This window comes from Lytechinus pictus, chromosome 1 (genome assembly GCF_037042905.1).
Source record: "Lytechinus pictus isolate F3 Inbred chromosome 1, Lp3.0, whole genome shotgun sequence".
In the NCBI taxonomy this organism is placed as follows: Eukaryota; Metazoa; Echinodermata; class Echinoidea; order Temnopleuroida; family Toxopneustidae; genus Lytechinus; species Lytechinus pictus.
The window spans coordinates 6,811,201-6,831,000 of NC_087245.1; the positions used below are offsets into that span (position 1 = coordinate 6,811,201).

The following is a 19,800-nucleotide window of genomic DNA, read 5'->3' on the forward strand; positions in this document are numbered from 1 at the left end:
ACAGGCGCATTAAACTTCAGACTCGTTTGCTTTGGGATGAAGAATACAAATAGAGAAAGAGTTTGATCTTTACCCGGCTCAAAGTGAAATTAATTAGCTCAATGACAGCGATCACAGTCTATTGTGATGGTAAATACTTAGGCCTATATCATTACATTATGGTAAACTTATTAGACACAATACAGAAAGTTATTTCCAATCAGCCCGGGAAGAGAGCAATGTCAATGGATTCATATAACGTAAGGATATTTTACAAACTGAATGTTATTATATTTAGCATTTACATACGACCCCACCCCATCCTCCACATCTCCACCACCCTCAACATCTCCCATTGTAAAGAGAGTATACAGTTTTGTCCAGTGCAATCCTACTGCCCAAGTATATAGCAGAAATGAATTTGATTCACCACCGCATTACTAATTGCAAATATGTTTGTGTTATTGGAATGTGACTGAGTGAGTTTGTTTGTTTGAAGGAGGGGGATCAGGAACCAAAACGCAATTCCATTATTCCCTACAAAATGGATTTTGAAGCCATAGATTAGAATTGACTGTCAATTCCTTCAGCAAAAGAAAAAAAAACAAAAAACATTGCGCTGCAAACAATCAAGTGTGAGTAAAAATTTACTGACCAAAAACAGAAGAAAGAAAAAAAAAAGTTCCTTAGTCAGGCGACGAGACGCCATGGGTTAATAATTTGAAGGTTTGTAAAGCAATATTTGATTAATGTGCTTTACTTCCACATATTTCATGACAACTCATTTAAGACACCTGTCTGTTCATCATCAAGTTGGACATTGGAATAGCAAATACAACTATTTTCCAGCTTTATGTTTACTTTCATTTTCTAAGACCGGATGACTTTAAATAAATTGAATTCCATTTATGGAAGGTTCCAAAGGTTTATAGCTCAAATTCAATATTGCAACTTAGAAGTGTAGACAAATACCATAAAATTGCACTGGTTTTGATTGCTACATATCAATACTGATATCATCATACAGACCATTGGCAGGAATAACCAATCTATTTTTCATTAAAATTATTTTACGGGAGCTTAGTGATGAAAACATGTACATATCATGTAGGTACTACTAAGAAACAGAATTAAATGCTTTGCTGCAATGCACAGTGTAAGCTATGTTCGTATAGTTAACAAACAAATATTAAAATGTAATGTTCAAGCTATACTGATCGTGTAGCCATCATAACATTAATATCATACAGATACACATTGTAGTTTAAAAGAATAAAATATTGAACAATAACATTGACAAATATCACAATATTTACTGAACAGTAGACATGTATTTGATTGATAAGAAAGTGACACATAAGGCAGTAGTGGATACTAGTAATGCATACTTATGACAAGCTGGTGATGTGCATGATAATGACAAATTAAAAACAATATCAATAACAATTATGTGCGGAGGTACAATAATATGATTATATTAATTCTTTAGAATTCAGCAAAAAAAATCATCAATGACTCCTAAGCTCTGCAAATATTTCACATCCATATTCCTAAGGCAAAAAATAGCAAAATTAACAGAATATTGTTCATCACAACAAAATACAAAATGGCAAATAATTGTTAGTTTAAAACTAACAATTAACAAATAAACCGACCTTTTTTTTGGTTCAAACAAAAAAATAACAAATATTTTACAAAGACTGCATATAATGGCATAAGCACCATTTGGTATTTATATATAAATATATTTAGACTGCATATAAACATATAAAACGGCAAAACAACAAAAGTACAATAGTTGCTATCTTGTGACTCCGAGGAACAGAGACCATGGTTTACAAAAAAAATCATACCAGTATAATATACATATACCTCAATAGAACATATTTAGTTGTTATATTGAATAAATATTAATATACAGTAATATCAAAGTTAATTTGTTCTATCCTCACATATGATCAATCAGTGTTATAAACAAACACGTCATTTGAAAATGTTCATTTGAATTTCTCTTGGCATTTAAATTGGATTAGGCCTTTTAAGACCACACACACATGTACCATATTGCTAGAATTGCTAAATCCTACAAATAAATCAGGATGCCTAATCATTGTTTCCTGGCAATGCTTGTGATGATAACATAAATTAATAAAATCATGAGGCGATTGGCATTCAACACACTATACAATGAGAGGCAAAGAAACTCCATATTGCCAGACCTGACTATGAGATTTAGATTTTTTGCACAAATAGTGAATTAAAGTACCCATAACTCTTTTAATTTCTTGTTTTATTTATTTTACTTTCGTAGATATCTTCCTCATAATTTCCAGCAGTCAATTTAAACAAACTCGTTATCAAGGCAGACTTTCATTCAGAATGCAATACCATCTCTTCCTAAAATCATCATTCATGAATAAAACTAGGGATTCTCATAACTTCTACAAAGGAAAAATAATTTAGAGAATGTTATGCATTTGATCAAATATAGTCCACGTCAATCAATTGCTAGAAATGATAATACTGGGTTGTGAAACTAGAAAAGAGGAAACAAGTATTTGTAATAGTGAGAAGAATGAATCAAAAGTACACAGCAATCTGACCATGAAATTATTTTACATGTGATACTCACCAATATCTTTATGTTACATTAAAAATGATTGACACAAAGTGGAATATGTTACGTGAATTTGGCAGATATTTTTTCTTCTCAATTCCGGTCTAGGATTTTGGTTGAAATACATGTAAGAAATTACCAATTCCAATAAATGTTAATGATCAGTTTAATTAAAGAAGTAATAAATAAATGTAAAATATGAACTTATTTTTTGTTGTTAATTACATTACATCCACAATATCCACACTCTTTGGCAAAATGAGGGCTATGCTCAGTTTTGTACAAATTCTCTTTCAATATGAAAAGAGTTTGGTCACCTTGTTTATAAAAACAATTGAAAAACTGCTATTTTACATCTGGGTATTATACCACTTGCAAAAGGTAATCAATGGATAATTCATCAGAGAAAGATAAACATAACACAAAAGAAGAAAAGTGGACTATTCTCATGTCCTGTCTCATGTGTATCAATTGCACTACATTTTAAATGGCTGTATGTATATATAAATATTGCATACATAAATAAAATAGAAATTACATATATTTTTAATAAAATGCTACAATATGTCCAACCAAACAAATGAAAATCAAGAGTAGGATTAATGAGGTATACATAAATCTAAATTATAAACAAATCCAGAGTTTGATGGGCTCACAATGAACATTAAAAAACAAACAAACAATACAAGTATTACCAAATGTTATAACTACAAAAGAATTGGGCACAATATGTCATTTAACAAACACTCTCCAAGGATGTGTTAATTCACACACAAACTTGCCTGTCTCAACTATTATTCAAATTTACAAGTCAACCATTCATATACAGATAAAAGTATTCTTTGAGGCTAAAAGGCTATAGATGCTTGTACATGTACTTTCACTGGTATAGCTAAGGAATGTCACATTATAAATAATTTTCAATCATTCTAAATCAATTCATTATGAACAATATACCATAATTCTACTTTCAACATTCTCCTTCCACAAAATAGAGAAAGTTAGTAAAAATAAATTGACATACTATCACTAGAATGTATAGTATTACATATGAACATTAATATAGCTGGCTTACTCACACACAAAACAATTCTCTCAAAGTTTACCCTTTTCTATAACTGAACTTTGACCTCCCAAGTCGCTTTGTCATCAACAAACAAGTTATACAATCGGGGGAGGTGGGGAAGGGGCAAACAATTTGCACTTTTTTTCAATAGAGTAGATTTAATTGCTACATATCAATACTGATATCATCATATAGTTGGACGGGTTAAATTTTAAAACCATGGCAGGGTCAGTTCATCTACGTGCACATCACATGTCCACATGACACAAATGCTGTAGCAAATGCTAGGGCAGGATGATATGTAATACGAGCAGGAGACTATTGAAGTCTGTCCAGAGCCTTTTAGTCATAGCTGTTATCAATGAAGGAAATGGAGTTCATGTGTCAGATTTCCAATTTACTTTTCTTGTGCTAATAAAGGTGAGTTAAATTGCATGAATACCAATTAACAAAGAGTGTATTTTGATTAAATTCCAATGCTGATGTTTAGCCTGTACAAAAGGAACTGCAGTTGAAACCCAACCAAAAAAAACTAATGGTTTCCCAACATGCCGGCAAGATGGCACTCAACTCAACTCATGATGGCGCTCTTCAAATTCCATGAGTGTAAATCATCAATTTGGTTACTGCAAGAACCAACATTGCATTCAATTAGAGAAAAGTCAGATTTAGCATGGCTATGATTATCAAGAAATGTTGATCATTTCAATTTACTCTTACTCACACTCTCTCTCTCTCTCTCTTTCTCTCTCTCTTGGATTGTATACAGGCATATAAATTGATTGTAATCTAAGAATTTTCTCTGTATTTTACTAGAAATATAGAATATGCAATATCTTAAAATCCAATTACCACATACTGAATGATTATCACTAGGGGAATATCATCTCATTTCATACATGACTATATCTATGTGAATATGACCAAGTGTCAAAAAATATAGAAGATTAGAAAATGAGTAGCATTGTGTATGTGAAAGTGCATAAGACTACTCTCTTTGATGATGATGTAAAGGCACTCATTCCTATGTCATGTAGTATATTACCATTCACAACCTAGTAGTGAGGAAGAGTTAGCTACGGAATAAAGGTGATAAAACAGCCACTCATAATTACTGATATACAATACATTGTTCTTCATAGCAACCTCATCTTACATGGTTTCTTTAACCAATCTATACACTATACACATAATACCCATTTTGAACATGACACCTACAAACATTTTACTAAGACTTAGATTCGGTCCTCTGAACATTTATTTGTACTAGTTGACAATGTGATGATTCTTGCTAGTGGCTGAGGTGAAATGTGAACTACTTCCTTACTGTGGTGTTGAGGTGATCAATCAGTCATCTTAAAGCTATTAGATTTACGCTACACACTGCTCAGAATGCATGCCTCTGAACCAATCATCATACCCTGCTACCATTATCATAGGATGCTATTGAGAGATCTGTTCTAGAGTTCTCCACCTTGGCCTCACTCTGCTCCGGGGATTCAACCTTCTCTACTAAAGGTTTACTTGGTTTGTACAGCACCGCAGCAAGTATGCAGAATAGGATGGAGAGAAGTTTGAGGACAACCAGCAAAGTCAGTGTGTAACGGCTGAAGAGGGAATTGTTGTAGGTCCAGCATTTGCGGCTACCGTTAGACTGGTGCTCCCATAGCAGGCATGACTGGTCAATGAGGGCGCCAAACACAACTGGGCCTGGTACGCTACCTGTTTTTTTTTTTGTCACATGGGAAATTAATCAATTGTAAATGGGCTTTGTAGGTGATATGTAAGGTTAAAGCCTTTTTTTCAGCTTGGTAAATCCCCCCTAAAACGGGCCACAATTTGAACTTATTACTACATTATATGAATGAAGTAACATGAAAATTTATTTTAATTGGGTCTCTTGGATTGATTTAAAATAACTGCTTTATCGTTTTTCTATATATTAAACCACTTCTCAAGCATGGAATGGACAACAAATTTCAGGACATAATCGTCTGTAGTTTTTTAATATCCAATCACTAATTGTGTGAGAAAAATGCTAAAAAAGGACACTCTTAGAGATAAAAAAGAAGGGCATTTCTGTAGATTCAAAATATCTAACAGGATTCAACAGTCAATGCAAATTTTATTAAGGTTGGGGCATCAATGATCCTGAAGTATAATAAATATTATTACCAATCATTACATGGACTTTTAACTTCAAAGATAAAATCAGGACCACCTGGATAACAAATATGATCTTTGTCTTTGTAAAGATCTCTATCCTCAATGCATCTGATCTTTATAATTCTAGTGCAAAGTACAACTGATATACTGGTATAGTTTTATACTTACCAAGTAGCCTGAACATCAATGACTGTAGACCAAGGGCATAGGTCCGCTGAGATCTTGAAACAACTCTGAATTGAAGACAAATTTATTGAAATTTATATTTCAATCACCAAATGAGAGTTTAATATCTTAAAAGAAAGAAACTTAAGTACTGTATAATTGAATTCGGACAACTAAAGATAAAACATGCATTCTAGCACAATATCTCTTTCTTTTCCATGTCATACTAATAGGCCTTTCATCTCAGTGGGGTTTTTTTAACACATATTCCCCCATCAAAATATTAATGTTATTTTTTCACAAAACCTTGCAAGGATATATCTTGGTCCATGAGAGATTGCGACATCAAACAAGGATACACAAAAACATATCCGATTATTTTGTAATTAGAACTTCCTAATTTCAAGTCATCTAAATCAATCAATTAATCAATTCAGAAATGTGTCACTTCACTAAATCTTGGTCTGTGTTGAGTTACTGAGCTTGTTTGCAAGTTTGTGATGTTGTCTTGTTGAAGAACAGTCTATTTTGCTAGTTGTTTTGTTGTATAGAACTAAATCCAATGCAATGTATCCTATCCAAGTCTTACCTTAGGGTTGCTGTTATCATTGGAACAGTGGCCAAGAATGTGAATGTAATCATGAGGAAGAGCAGGGCAAAGAATGGTGCTCGTAGAGGGCAGTCTGATATGCATCTCCCTGACATAGCGCCCCCTCGTGCTAAGGGATTGCTAGTAACATTATTACTCATAACACAATGGCATTCATGGTATCTCTAAAGATGCACAGAAGGAAAAAAAAGATGAAAAGATAGCATTACAAAAGGCTTCTTTATGCTGTAGTGATGAACAACACATTTTAATTTTTGAAACTTCTCAATCACAAGACAAGTTAAAAATTGCAATTTAACTTATTTAAATTACTTATATTATTGTTTAAGGATTGCCCATTGTCCACATGAAAAGAGTAATCAAGGAACCATAAAAATGATGGAGTTAGTGATGTATAAAGAGGTGATACTATCGGGGGGGGGGGGGCAGATGACAGCTAGTGCTCCCCCTTATGGTAGTGAAAAGTAGAGAAAAAAGATGGGGGGGGAGGAATCAAAGAAAGAGTATAAAAAGACATTTCTAGAATGTAAAATGGGTTATCACTACATGTATTCTTCAAACAAGAAAAAAATGATGGCACTGTTAGGTCTGATGGTCCCCCCAACAAAATATACTTTGTATCTGCCCCTTGAGATTAATTTTCAATAAGCTTTCGTAAGTCAGACTACAGAAATGCATGAGCAAAATGGATAAATCTATCAAGATTAAGGGCTTCAAAAAGACACATGTGGTGACCAATATCGATCATTAACAAAATTGAAATGACAAGATATAGTGTGAGGTCTATTAGTCATTTAAAATGGCCTTGGCTCTCGGCCAGATAGCACAATGAGATATATTCCTCTTGTGTGAGTAAAAGGACGGGAAATGATCTAAGTCCATCCAAAAAGATGAGTAAAAACCAAAACCAAGTGTAACATGTAATGGTAGAAACTATTTTAAGTGTGGAAACTGTTTCTCCCCCTGGTTCAAAGGAACCTATTACATGTATATCGAGCCAAAGATATGCCTGCCTCTACACTTTGTATTCATACAAAAACATGGAATGGTCAAGCAGTACACATGTATTTAAGATTTACAGAGCACAAAATCAGAGATATCGCTATGACCACACTATCCTCTATATTCATACATACATCATGACAGTCCAGGTAGTGTTGATGTGTATTTTAAAGAGCATACTTGTAAGCCTATGCCAGTATCCATACAAACAGCATGACTGATTTGTATTCAAGATTCAAAGATCATACAATCAGAGATATGCTCACCTCTACACTATATTCTGCACTACCATCTGCATTTATATAGCTTGCATATTACAGGCTGAATATACTACATCACAAGTATTTAATATTAAATAGCATGAAACCACAGATATGCTTACCTCTACAATATCCTCTGTAGCATTTATTTGTATTCATGAAGCCGTAGAAGAGACTGAATAGTACATGATAAGTATTCAAGATTTAAAGAGTATGAAATCAGAGATATGCTTACCTCTACACTCTCCTCTGTATCTTCTACTGTATTCATACAGCCAGCATGACAAGCAGAATAGTACATGATATTATCTTCTCCGCATACAGGTTGGAAGTCATTACCACAGTGACAGTCAGCGTTACAACCTGCAGTAAGATTAGCTTCTTTACCACTGTATTTCATCGTCCTATAAGAAAACAAAAGACTTAATGAATATACATGTTGACTTACCATCATTGTCCTAGCCTAGAAGTCTGCAGGAACTATTGGTTTTCACAAGTGCACAATGCAGGGTCTAAAATACGAGACTAGATTTACAGGAGCTGATTCTAGACACATCCCATTTAGATTCTAGTCTTCATACTAGGCATGTTATTAATTGTTAAAGTGTCATATTTGAGTCTGTGCTAGCAGAATACCAGTACAGCACTTATATGATATACAAAGACCTTAATCAGATTACATGTACATATAAATTTGTTTTACTTGATGGTAAAGACAGAAAACTTTAATGAACATGATGGTAATAGTCTGTATCAGTCATATACATGTAAGAGTGCTATTCAACCAATAAGAAGTTTTTACCCATTCCCATAATTCACAGTGACTCCAGCGAAGGAAGCATTGGGGCAGCTGATCATGAACGTGAAAGTGAGCAGAAATGATGCACAGAGAGCAACCAGTACAAACTTCATCATCCCACGGAACTTAAGATCAAACCGTTTCACGATGTAACCTCCAACCAACGCACCCAGCACACTGGACGGAGTAACAAGCAAGCCTGGAAAAGATGAGACCAAAATAACATAAAGAATTAAGAATTATGATACAATTTCTGACATATACTCACCACGGTTTCATTCCTTGTGCACCAATTATTCATTTTTATTTGGTTGTGGTATGCCAGCGAATCAAAATTTCATCAAAGTAATGAAATGATTTATGTATTAGTCAGAATACCATCGCAGTCTCCCACATTTCAGTCCTCATAAGTTGTGCGACACTTTGGTTGTATTGCATTTACTTCAAACTTTGATATTAAAGTGAACCTAAAATACATGTGCTATCACTGTCTAATCACTGAAATTAGGTTTTAATCAAGATGGTTCAAGCATTTTACGAGTTGGAGTTTCATGTGAAGGGATAACAGCCAAGGGATTACAGATCGAGCATGCGATCTTAAACACATAGGAGTAATGCCGAAAATTTGTTCACAAAAAAGGATAACAGCCTGTCTTGTAATGATGATCAGATTAACTACAGCTTTTGGAAGGCTGCTTCACAATTTGAGATGGTTTACCCTACACAAAAATATGAACAGTAAGGTAAATTTTGTTAATCAGCTGATAATCCCCCCAAAAAGAGTTTATCATATTTATGTAATTGTTTATCTAGCTACATATTTTGTTTAATTTGCATATCAGTATGAGACAATAATAAGACTGCATATGCGATGTAGAATTCTGAGTTCTTGAATTCTTTTAAAGAATGGCAGAGTTAAAATATGAATTCAGCAGTCTAGCAAAGTCTTTGATCTTTGTTGCAATTGTTAGAAAGTGCATGAATGTCAGTCCATACCTGCTGTTATAGCTGCAGAGCCAGATGTCATATTGAACTGTGATTCTAGATACTTTGGTCCAAAGACAGCAATGGAGGCAAGAGTAAATGTCTCTGTGACAGTGACCATACTGACACACATGAATGCAGGATTCCTGATAAGCATCCAGGTGGCTCTGGGGAAGTCAATCAGGCTCTCGCTTAAGCCTGCTCGCACCTCAAACTCATGGCCGTTGTGCGCCTCATTTCGACGAAGCTCTTTGACCTTCTTTGCTCCTGAAAACAAACCATCACAGTATGAAGTTATTGAGGAAAGCTGTGAAAAAGCATATTCACAACATGTTATGCTTAATTTCAAGTCTCTCTGCTTGTATTCATAAACCTTTATTTTCATTTGATATTTTTTTGCATTTATATCACAATGAGTTGTTTGTTTTGTATCTGACAGATTTGTGGAAAATAAAATGAAAACAATATACAATGACAAGACAATTAATTATGGAAATATGCATATTTCTTACAAACCTCTACGGGTAGACCTTCATTTTTACACGAGAATGAATCTGATCCTATATTATCAAAACTATATGTGAGCAGTAATTCTATTATTGTGAAATAAAAAAAAAAGATAGTTGTTTCAGATGTCCCTCTCTTAGATTACAAGGCCTACATCATCTTATCTATGATGCTCACAGAAAGGAAAATTTTTTACAGAATTGAAAAACAAACAGGGTTATTTACCTGGTAATGAGCGTGTAAATCCACACAATGGAATAGCTACTGTAAGAGCTAATACACCAGTAACTAGGAATCCCATCCACCAGGCACCTACCCATACTGGACTCTTAGGTGTGATGTCAAGTCTATACAGAAGATAAATTAAAACATAATTGTTTTCAATAATAATAATAGTCAATTTTTAGCACAAAGCACATAACTACGTCTCTATGTGCTTCTGCCTCTAGGCAAGACAAGACAAAGAAAGAAATGCAAATATCCCCCTTTTATTTTCTATAGTTTGTAGTAAAATCTTGAATGTTTTCCATCATTTTATTATCCCAAGAACTTTTATTCTAATTTCCGTCTGGACGATATATTGCATGGTTTCTATTCCCCGTCAGCTCCAAGCAAAATGAGGAAACTGCATAAAAAGAGCATATTCTACTCTCATTTGTGAATATCCTTTTGTAATGGTGGTGGCAGACTAGTGGTAGAAACAACGTCATACAGACAAAGACTACAATCAATATTCTCGAAATAACAAGAATAAAGAAAACATTGAAGATTATTATCCATGGTGATGGGATCCATGGCTTCATAAATTTGTTTTTTTTTCACACAGACATGATGGAGGGAGGAAGCCCTAATGAGAGAGAAAAAACCCCACTCTTTCCACATATACTGTACATGTAGCTAGGTGTTGACTCAGTACTGAATTATTACTAGCTGTATATACCAATACGCTCAAGAACACATTGCTATGAATATTTTATTTTTCACAAAATTATTTGATTTTTGAGATTTTATGATTCCTGTGGTGCATGAATGGGCATATGAACCATCAACACCCTAACAAAGAGGTCACACAAATACAAACTGAACAAAGGAATTTTTTTAGCATTGCAAGAACTGAACAACAAAAAAAATTGAAGAGGCTTTCAAGGTTTGGATAATTGCCCAGAAATACATTATCCTGTGCAAATAATTTGACAATGCTGATTGCTAGAAGAGACCAAGGCTATAACAGAAAATATTTGTGACTGTTCTAAGCCGGGTATTATGTTTGGTTCATTAGTGTTCTAGGTTAATTTTATGTCATAAAAATCATACAGGGTCATTTTGGCGATAGTGCAAAGCAGACACATAAACAATTCCAAAAGCCAAGAGTATTATTCCAAAATGTTAATGATTATATACCAATTTTTTTTTTTCAAAATCATTGATATATTTTTTCATTAGTTTTATGCTGTCTCAGAGATAAACCATCAAATTTAGCTGGAGGACATGTAAAATAATATTTCCTCAGGACACTGGTTAATTTTTTTTCTAACTCACAGTCCATTAAGTATTTTCTGTAGATTTAAGAATTTGTTGCTTTTTGTTCTTTGTTTTTATTTAATAAATGGCAATTCTCAAATAAAGCTCTTACTTCTCTCAAGATCTAGCTCCCTTCGGGAGAAATAACACCAATCAGTTATTGGAAACAACTACCAATATATTTCGATCAATCATGAACACGGTGCCTTTAATTTGTACTTTAGTAAACACATAGTTTTGTCAGTAGCAATTGTCACTTTTGTTATGGTATGTTCGTATGACCATAGACCTATTTATGCAACAGAAGGAAATACCACTAACTTATTTCCTTGTTTGGTACCAGATGGGAAACTGGTGACAGAATCAGGATATATCAGATAGAGTCAAGGTCGGGAATTAACCTTATCTACCGTTCATACACAAAATCATTAAGAACTATCAATCTTCTTTTCTATTTTTTTTCCATAGCTATTGTTTAATCAAATGAATAATAAATTGCATTCTCCTTCATGATAATTGACAGATAAACTTTATAATAGGTATTTTTTTTTAATTGAAGCATATTCAACTGACATGCATGTACGAACAATACTTTTTTTATAAGAGTTTTTGCAACTAAACTCTTCATTTCTATCTTCTTTTTTTTAAACTATACATTCAAATGGATTCATGCTCAAATTTCTACCATGTTGTATTTGTGTTTTGTTTACATTGTTCATACGAATATGTAATAGGAGGCTGCATTCTACAAGCTTCGCTTTTTAGCAGCTTCCTCCGTTTCCGACCAGATACATGGTTATCTTGATTATTATATATAAAGTTTCCTTGTTTTATTGATTATAATCATATCAAGATGTATGAACCAAAACTTATTGTAAATGATTGTTGGAAATGGAAAATAAATGAAATGAAATTAAATTAAAATGATATTAATTACTTGAGCCAATCATTATACAGATTGCAAGTTCTAGAGGGTTTTGTGCAAAAAAAAATGCTATTAGGGATATGACATTAATTACTTACTCATCCTTGCTGATAAGTGGGTCTATATACATCCCAAGAAACACACCTCCTAATAGATAACCCAAGGCTGGTCCTAATATGGCAAACGCTTTAAACACACCTGGAGAAAAAAAAGATAAATGACAGCTATGTAATGAATTTAATCGGGAAAGCTCACATAACAATGACAACTAGCATCCTTTTTTGTGTCCATAACAAATATTATTTTATTTTATTATTATTTTATTTCACCTTCTCTTCTTCCACATTAAGAACACTCATTCATAACAAATTCCATGACATTCTTGTTGCATACATTAAAGAGAGTTGTGTTTAAACTATATCTTAAAGAAACCCAATTTGATTTTCAACCAGAGTCACACATCTTTGACTTTGTTTAGTTTTCTTTTCTAATGTTTTTTAAATTCAATCTTAACTCATTGCACCGATCCTCATCACATTTATCCTCATTTGGCATTTATATGGGTTTTACACTCCCCTCTACTCCTTCATTCCTCAAATAAATTCCTCACCTAAATAAATGCCTGCTGAAGCAGGAACTACATTTTCATCAATGTATGTTATTCCTAGAGTATAGATAGGTGATGCACCTAGACCATGTAAGACTTGAGCACCAATAAAGACCCAGTAATAGTTGCTCAATCCCCTGGTATCCGTAGAATCGGGACTGTCTTTAGTTTGATTGAAAGCGTTGCATTCACCCGTGTGAATTTCCTGTGGCATAAATAGAGCACAGTTAAGAAATGTAACCACACATATCATAATTATAATGATGCATCTGCTTGTATAGTTTCTTAGCAATCACTCAAGAAATATGGGGTACATCCATAACAATTTATCTTGGTAAAAATAAATGATTCTTTTTTTATTGTAAAAGTTAATGAGAAGTTTTACATATCTGTCAAAAAATAAGGTCAGATATTCCTATTGCTAAAAGGCATGTTATTTTCACAAAGAGACAAAAGCCAAATAATAATTGTAAAAATAAAAGATAATTAGAATTCATTAATATTTCTTTAGCCTTAAACCAGCAAGGTGGGGGCAAATTTTAACACATTCAACTGTAAAAACAAAGAAACGAACAATTGATGTATCACAATTATTTTTTATAGTCTGTGAAATGCTTAAATGGGTCAGCAAAAGGAACAGATACAATAAGGTTAAACAAGTTATCTATTCTAATTATAAAGTGCAAATGGATATCTTTAAAACTCCAACCGCCACAAATTGGATATGTACACATACTCATATTTCTTTGAGACAAAGGCAATCTCTTACCCCATCATTCACCCTATATGGTCCAGTGGTAAACTGTGGGACAGCAAACATGAAAGATCCACATGAGAAGAGTAAAGCTCCGATACCTAACCACATCGGCTTATGACCTCTCTCTCCAACATACGTCACAAAAATAATGATGATCATCACTGTGAAGTCAAAACTGCTGGAGATAAAGCCGCTACGGATGCTTGGGAAGTTGTAGCGACGTTCAAGTGACGTAACAACGACATAGACGAGACCGTTGACGGTCATACCTTGCGCAACCACGAAGATGGACAGGAACACGAGGTAGCCGATCGGGTTATTACATATCTGTATGAAAAATCAATAGATGACATTTAATACATATACATTCTAAAATGGATGTTATGATAATTGATACCATCATAAAATCTTTGGGGTTTTTTTTAATTTGTATTTACATCATTACTGTGCATCGAAGGAAAAGGAAAAACATAAAATACAATAAAAAAAAAATAGATTAAAAGATTGACAATGTATATAGGATAAACATAGAAGAATAAGAAATACATATATCATAAAGACTGACAATTAAAGACAAGGATGGCACACACAGGGCCCTGGGAACGATTTTTTTTCCCTTTTTACTGGTGGTGCTGATGTAAATTTGAAGAAAAAAAAAGTTTCACTACAAAATGAAGGTCATTTTGGTTACACTTTTTCCATTTTTACACATCTTCCCAAATACCTTCCCAGGGCCATGGGCACACAAAATAATCGAAAATAACTAAGATTAATAATTATTTCCCCCAAAACTATGATAATAAAATACTAGGTTCATTGACATTAATTGACCTTTGATCATGTGACCTAAGACTCGTGCAAGACGATCAATGATACTTGATTGATTACACTTGTGTCAACGTTTTATGAACTGGATCGATAAAATTTAAGTTATAATAGCATTTAAACAAATATCCCCGTCATGGTCAAAGTGCATTGACCCTAATGACCTTAATCGTGTGACCTGGCACTCATGAAAAACGATCAGTGATACTTGATTATTCTTATGTCTAAGTTTCATGAACTAGATACATATACTTCCGAAATTATTAAGACATTTCAAAAAAGGTCAAGTCTACTACCCAAGAAAAATGTTGATTTGAATCAATAAAGAAAAATCAAAGAAGCATAACGCTGGAAATTTCATCAAATTCGGATGTAAAATAAGAAACTTATGACATTTTAAAGTTTCGTTTATTTTTTACAAAAAAAATTATATGATTAACTCAGTGATATGCAAATTAGTAATCCGATGATGTATCTAACTCACTATTTCTTTTATTTTATATTGTTTGAATTATAAAATATTTTTTTTACAGATTTGGCAAAAATTACCGACTTGATTGAAGCACAAAGTGTTAAAACACTGGTAATTCAACATGTTCAGGGAGGAATAAAACTTTGTTTCACATCATGAGGAGAAAATTTAAATAATGTATTTCATATAATGAAGTACACAAGAAATAGTGAGTGGGTGATGTCATCGGTCCCCTCATTTGCATATCGACCAGGATGTGCATATAACAGTTTCGTGAAATTAAGCGAAACTTTAAAATGGCAAAAAGAAGCTGCTGAAAACTGCTTATCTAATAAAAGAGAGCCAATGGAGTAAATTAGAAAGTCAAAAGGGGCCTAAGCTTTCGATCCAAGCAAAATCTTCGTCGGAGGAAAAATACAAATTTTGCCTCCGACGAAGATTCTGTTAGGATCGAAAGCTTAGGCCCCTTTTGAAACTTTAAAATGTTATAACTTTATTTCACATCCGATTTTGATGAAATTTGTTATGCTTGTTTGATTTTTCTCTTTTTATTCAAATCAGCTCTTTGTTGAGGTGGACTTGTCCTTTAGCATTTTAAGATTTCGATGTTGATTCCCCTAACATGGTTAATTGACCCTAAATGAACTTTGACGCTGTCATGTTACCTGAATCTTAGATGTTTAGTGATGTTACGTTATACCGAGGTTTTTTACCTGACTGCTAAGAAAGCACGAATGCCTGTGAGCGAGCAACCAGGGGACCAACGGCTTAAGGTCCTCTCCGAGGGACCTGGTAATGAGGATAAATGCCTTACCAAAGGGCACTAGCGCACCACTTTGGGAATCGAACCCGGGTCACCGCAATCCGAAACCCCGCTCTACCGACTGAGCTATCTACTTGTATACTCCTATGTCCAAGTTTCATGAAATATGTCCATATACTTAATGTTATGATGACATTTCAAAAACAAAAAACATAACCTTGGTTAAGATTTCAATGTTAGAAATAATCTATTAACGTTACGCGGCATGGTGTGTCAAGACAGATACATTAAATCATGATATTTTGCTTCTTTCTATACTTTTCGACACTCAAAATAGATGCTCATCCAATCTGATCTATTTGCCACCCAATTTGCCCCCTCACCTTTTAGAGTAAAATATGATAGGTAAAAATAAATATATATGTACCAAGCCATGACCAATCACAGTTTCCATCGTCAATAAACAACCAGCAACCAGGAAATTACTACAGGAATCTCAATTAAAGTATCTTGTTCGCACACTGTAAGCAGGGAAATCCTATTATTCAGCATACCCAATATCAGTCCATTGGCTGAGTTTTACAAAACTAGCGATTACGTAACTAGTCAATTGGTAATTACAAATTCAGAGTGGAAAAGTACGAGCAAATGGAACATAACATAACTTTTCCTTCTTTGCGAATGCCCCAAAATTAAGGAAGTAAATCTAAGGAATGGACCAATCATTAAAAGCAGGTGTGTTAAAGGGGAATCCAACACATGTATAATATCAGAGTTCATTTAAACTTATAGCGGAAGACATAAAATACTTGTATTAATAATGGCGGAAGCAGGATCCTATATAACTCTCAATTTGTGTAGGAAATAATAACAAGGGAAAACACAAGTTTGCCTCCACCAGAATAAATATCCCTCATAGTATCCATCTATCTCTTTGTAATAAAGTAAAAATTGGAAGACACACACAAATCAATATAAACAAAACAAATCACAAACAATAAAAAAACAAAACATGAACGATTGATATACAATCGTGCAAACCATTATTACATACATGTAGTGACTGATCTTTTTGTTCATTCAATCTCCCTTTTTCCCCTTTCCATTATGAAAAAGTACAATGAGTTGTAATATTCATCGTTCTGACACGTTGCTACGGTAACCAGAGCCTCGCTCCTTCTTGGCTTAACGCCAATATAATAGTGAGGATGCATGAATGAATAATTATTTCTAAGTAGTTTTGTATAAATTTGCAACCATTACTCACACTGATGACTCCGTATACATGTACATGTTCGTGTACCGGTGCAAATATCCCTCTGTAGTCTGTACAACAATCGATCATGCATTGCGATTGTGTATTTTTGTGTGCATGGACATTTATTCTACCATTTGTACTTTTTTTAATTAACAAGACAGCTTGGGAAACGTTACAACCCGAATACTTGCTCCGAGTATATACGCTATAGATGGGAGGGCTGGAAGAAGGATTGCATGCATACATTGCATTACGTTGACTTTTAGAAAAGGCCTGAATTCGTTTTAGGCATTCTTGTTAGGATAATTAAACATAAAAGTATAATTGGAAGTCAACCGATTAATATAATATTTATCTGCACTTTGATCGGACTATAAACCATGCGTAAGACTACTATGTACATTGTCATGACATACAGAAACGAATAAATAAATAAATAAATAAATAATGGACTAGACTGAATAAATAACAAAGTTACCTACCCAATACATATTACATGTACTAGATGTAGGTATGCGTAACCATACAGCTCAAGTCTACCATGTACTTGGGGGGAATTGGAATTATCGCCAGCATAGCGTGACTCTACTCGAGTAATTAAGGGTTATACTAGCGTCCTTTGAGAGACACCAGCCTTTTTAGTGACCGCGTGTTAATCAGGGAATTAAAGGGGTACTCCGGGCTGAAAATAATTTCATAAACTTAAATAGAGTAAAATCCAATGAGCAAGATGCTGAAAATCTCATCAAATTCTGATAACAAATAATGAATTTATCGAATGTTAAAGTTTAGCAATATATTGTTAAAACAGTTATATGCACGTCGTCATGAATAGTCATTAGGTGGGCAGATGATGTCACATCCCCACTTTCATATTTGTATATAAAATCATAATTATTTCATATTTTCATACATGTGTGTACGAAATGTCTCCCTTATAGTAAAGTTACAGGCTGCAGCAATGAATAATCAGTTGTCAATCCATTCTTATGACAAACTTTGAATTAGCATAACTTTATATAATAAAATACAAAAGAACAAGTGATGATATAAAAAATCATCAGTTTGGTCGTTTTGAATATTAATAATCGAGAATGCATAGAACTGTTTATCTGAAAGAACTGTTCTTCGAAAGTTTTTGAAATAATGTAAAAATGCCATAACTTTGATGTTCGATTTTGTCAAGTTTTTATTGTTTTGTTTGTCTGATTTTTATTTATCTATTAAAATCATATTATTTTCAGCCTATTATGGAGTAGCCCTTAAACGCTCAAATGTTATTATGGGAGGACAATACGGGTAAGATATTCGGATCCCTTTCCGAGGAAAAAAAAAAGGTCAAGAATATATTTATATAAGGCTTTCCATCGAATACATTTCAATGCATCCCATGCAACTTTCTTGGAACATTACTTATATTATTGCACCCTTTTAGGACCAGTTACTGTCCAAAATCATTAGGTAAACTGTGAAGTTTTCATTGCAATAGGGCGCCTTGTTTGGAAAGAATGTGGCGTTTCAGATGTGCGTGTATCAGTGTACTAAACGAAGGTTTCTGTTTCTTGATTTCTTGATTATGGTCAAGGGATTTCAGGCTTGCAGTGGGTTGGTAAAACTATTTTTTTTCAACAGGACTATGGTTCTGGCAGACAAATGGATTCAATGTTTTTAATACCTGAATACATTTTGGTCTCCATTTGTGCCAGCCACACTGAGGATTGTCATCATCATCATCTGCCTCTGTTATCGTTTCGCCGAGAGATTGGACACCGCTGTTCTTGTTTGGCTCATTATAGACACCATTCTTCTGCAAGGCGATATCATTGCCGTTCTCTTCGATGCTTACCGCGGTTACTTTGCTGGTGGGCGGTCTCTCATTCAGTTCGACAGCGGTGACATTCGATAATCCGATATCGATACCGCTATTGGTTTGAACGTCTGCTGATATATCTTGCTCGTTAGTCGTGAGCGAGTCACGTGATCCACTCTGTTCTGATTGGACCATTTTGTTTGTATCTATGTTACCTGGATCTTTTGTCTTCTCTATTGAAGAAAGACCTGTATGTAAAAGAAGGGTAAATAAAACACAAGATTATGGTGAGGGGGAAAAAGAACACAAATATGAATTTCATTCATGATATTCCTTAAACAGACAGCTAGTATGTTTGAGCATAGAAGAGGGACTACTCCACCGATTGAAGATGCATTGCAAATGTATTGTCTATAGTCTGTAGCAAGAGATTAACAGATCACATTTCCAAAGATATAGTGCTAAAATCGTATGAATATCCCTACAGGATAAATGGTCACTTAAATGAAAATATTTTATTCATTTGAGCTGGTTGACAGTGTTCACACAGTGATGACGTACTGTATCCTAAACCCATTAGGGATTTTTCGGGCTGATTATACAGTATAATGATCTGGGAGGATGTCACCATCTTTCTTTGTTCGAAAACAAAATGAAAATTTGAACTTTGTTATAATTACCCTACATAACTCATGTCCGAATTCAAC

General features: G+C 33.9%; 1 protein-coding gene across 1 annotated transcript; it reads right to left on the bottom strand.

The window, feature by feature from the left end:
• Positions 1 to 1,290: 1,290 nt before the first annotated feature.
• Positions 1,291 to 19,339, bottom strand: LOC129256528 (solute carrier organic anion transporter family member 4A1-like). The gene is made up of 11 exons (XM_054894713.2): positions 18,959 to 19,339; positions 13,978 to 14,292; positions 13,212 to 13,413; positions 12,700 to 12,799; positions 10,381 to 10,502; positions 9,661 to 9,915; positions 8,668 to 8,863; positions 8,101 to 8,269; positions 6,583 to 6,767; positions 5,997 to 6,061; positions 1,291 to 5,384 (listed from the first exon to the last, which is right to left on the bottom strand). The coding sequence occupies exons 1-11, from the start codon at positions 19,286 to 19,288 to the stop codon at positions 5,077 to 5,079; spliced, it is 2,247 nt and encodes a 748-aa protein (XP_054750688.2). The 5' UTR covers positions 19,289 to 19,339; the 3' UTR covers positions 1,291 to 5,076.
• Positions 19,340 to 19,800: the final 461 nt, after the last annotated feature.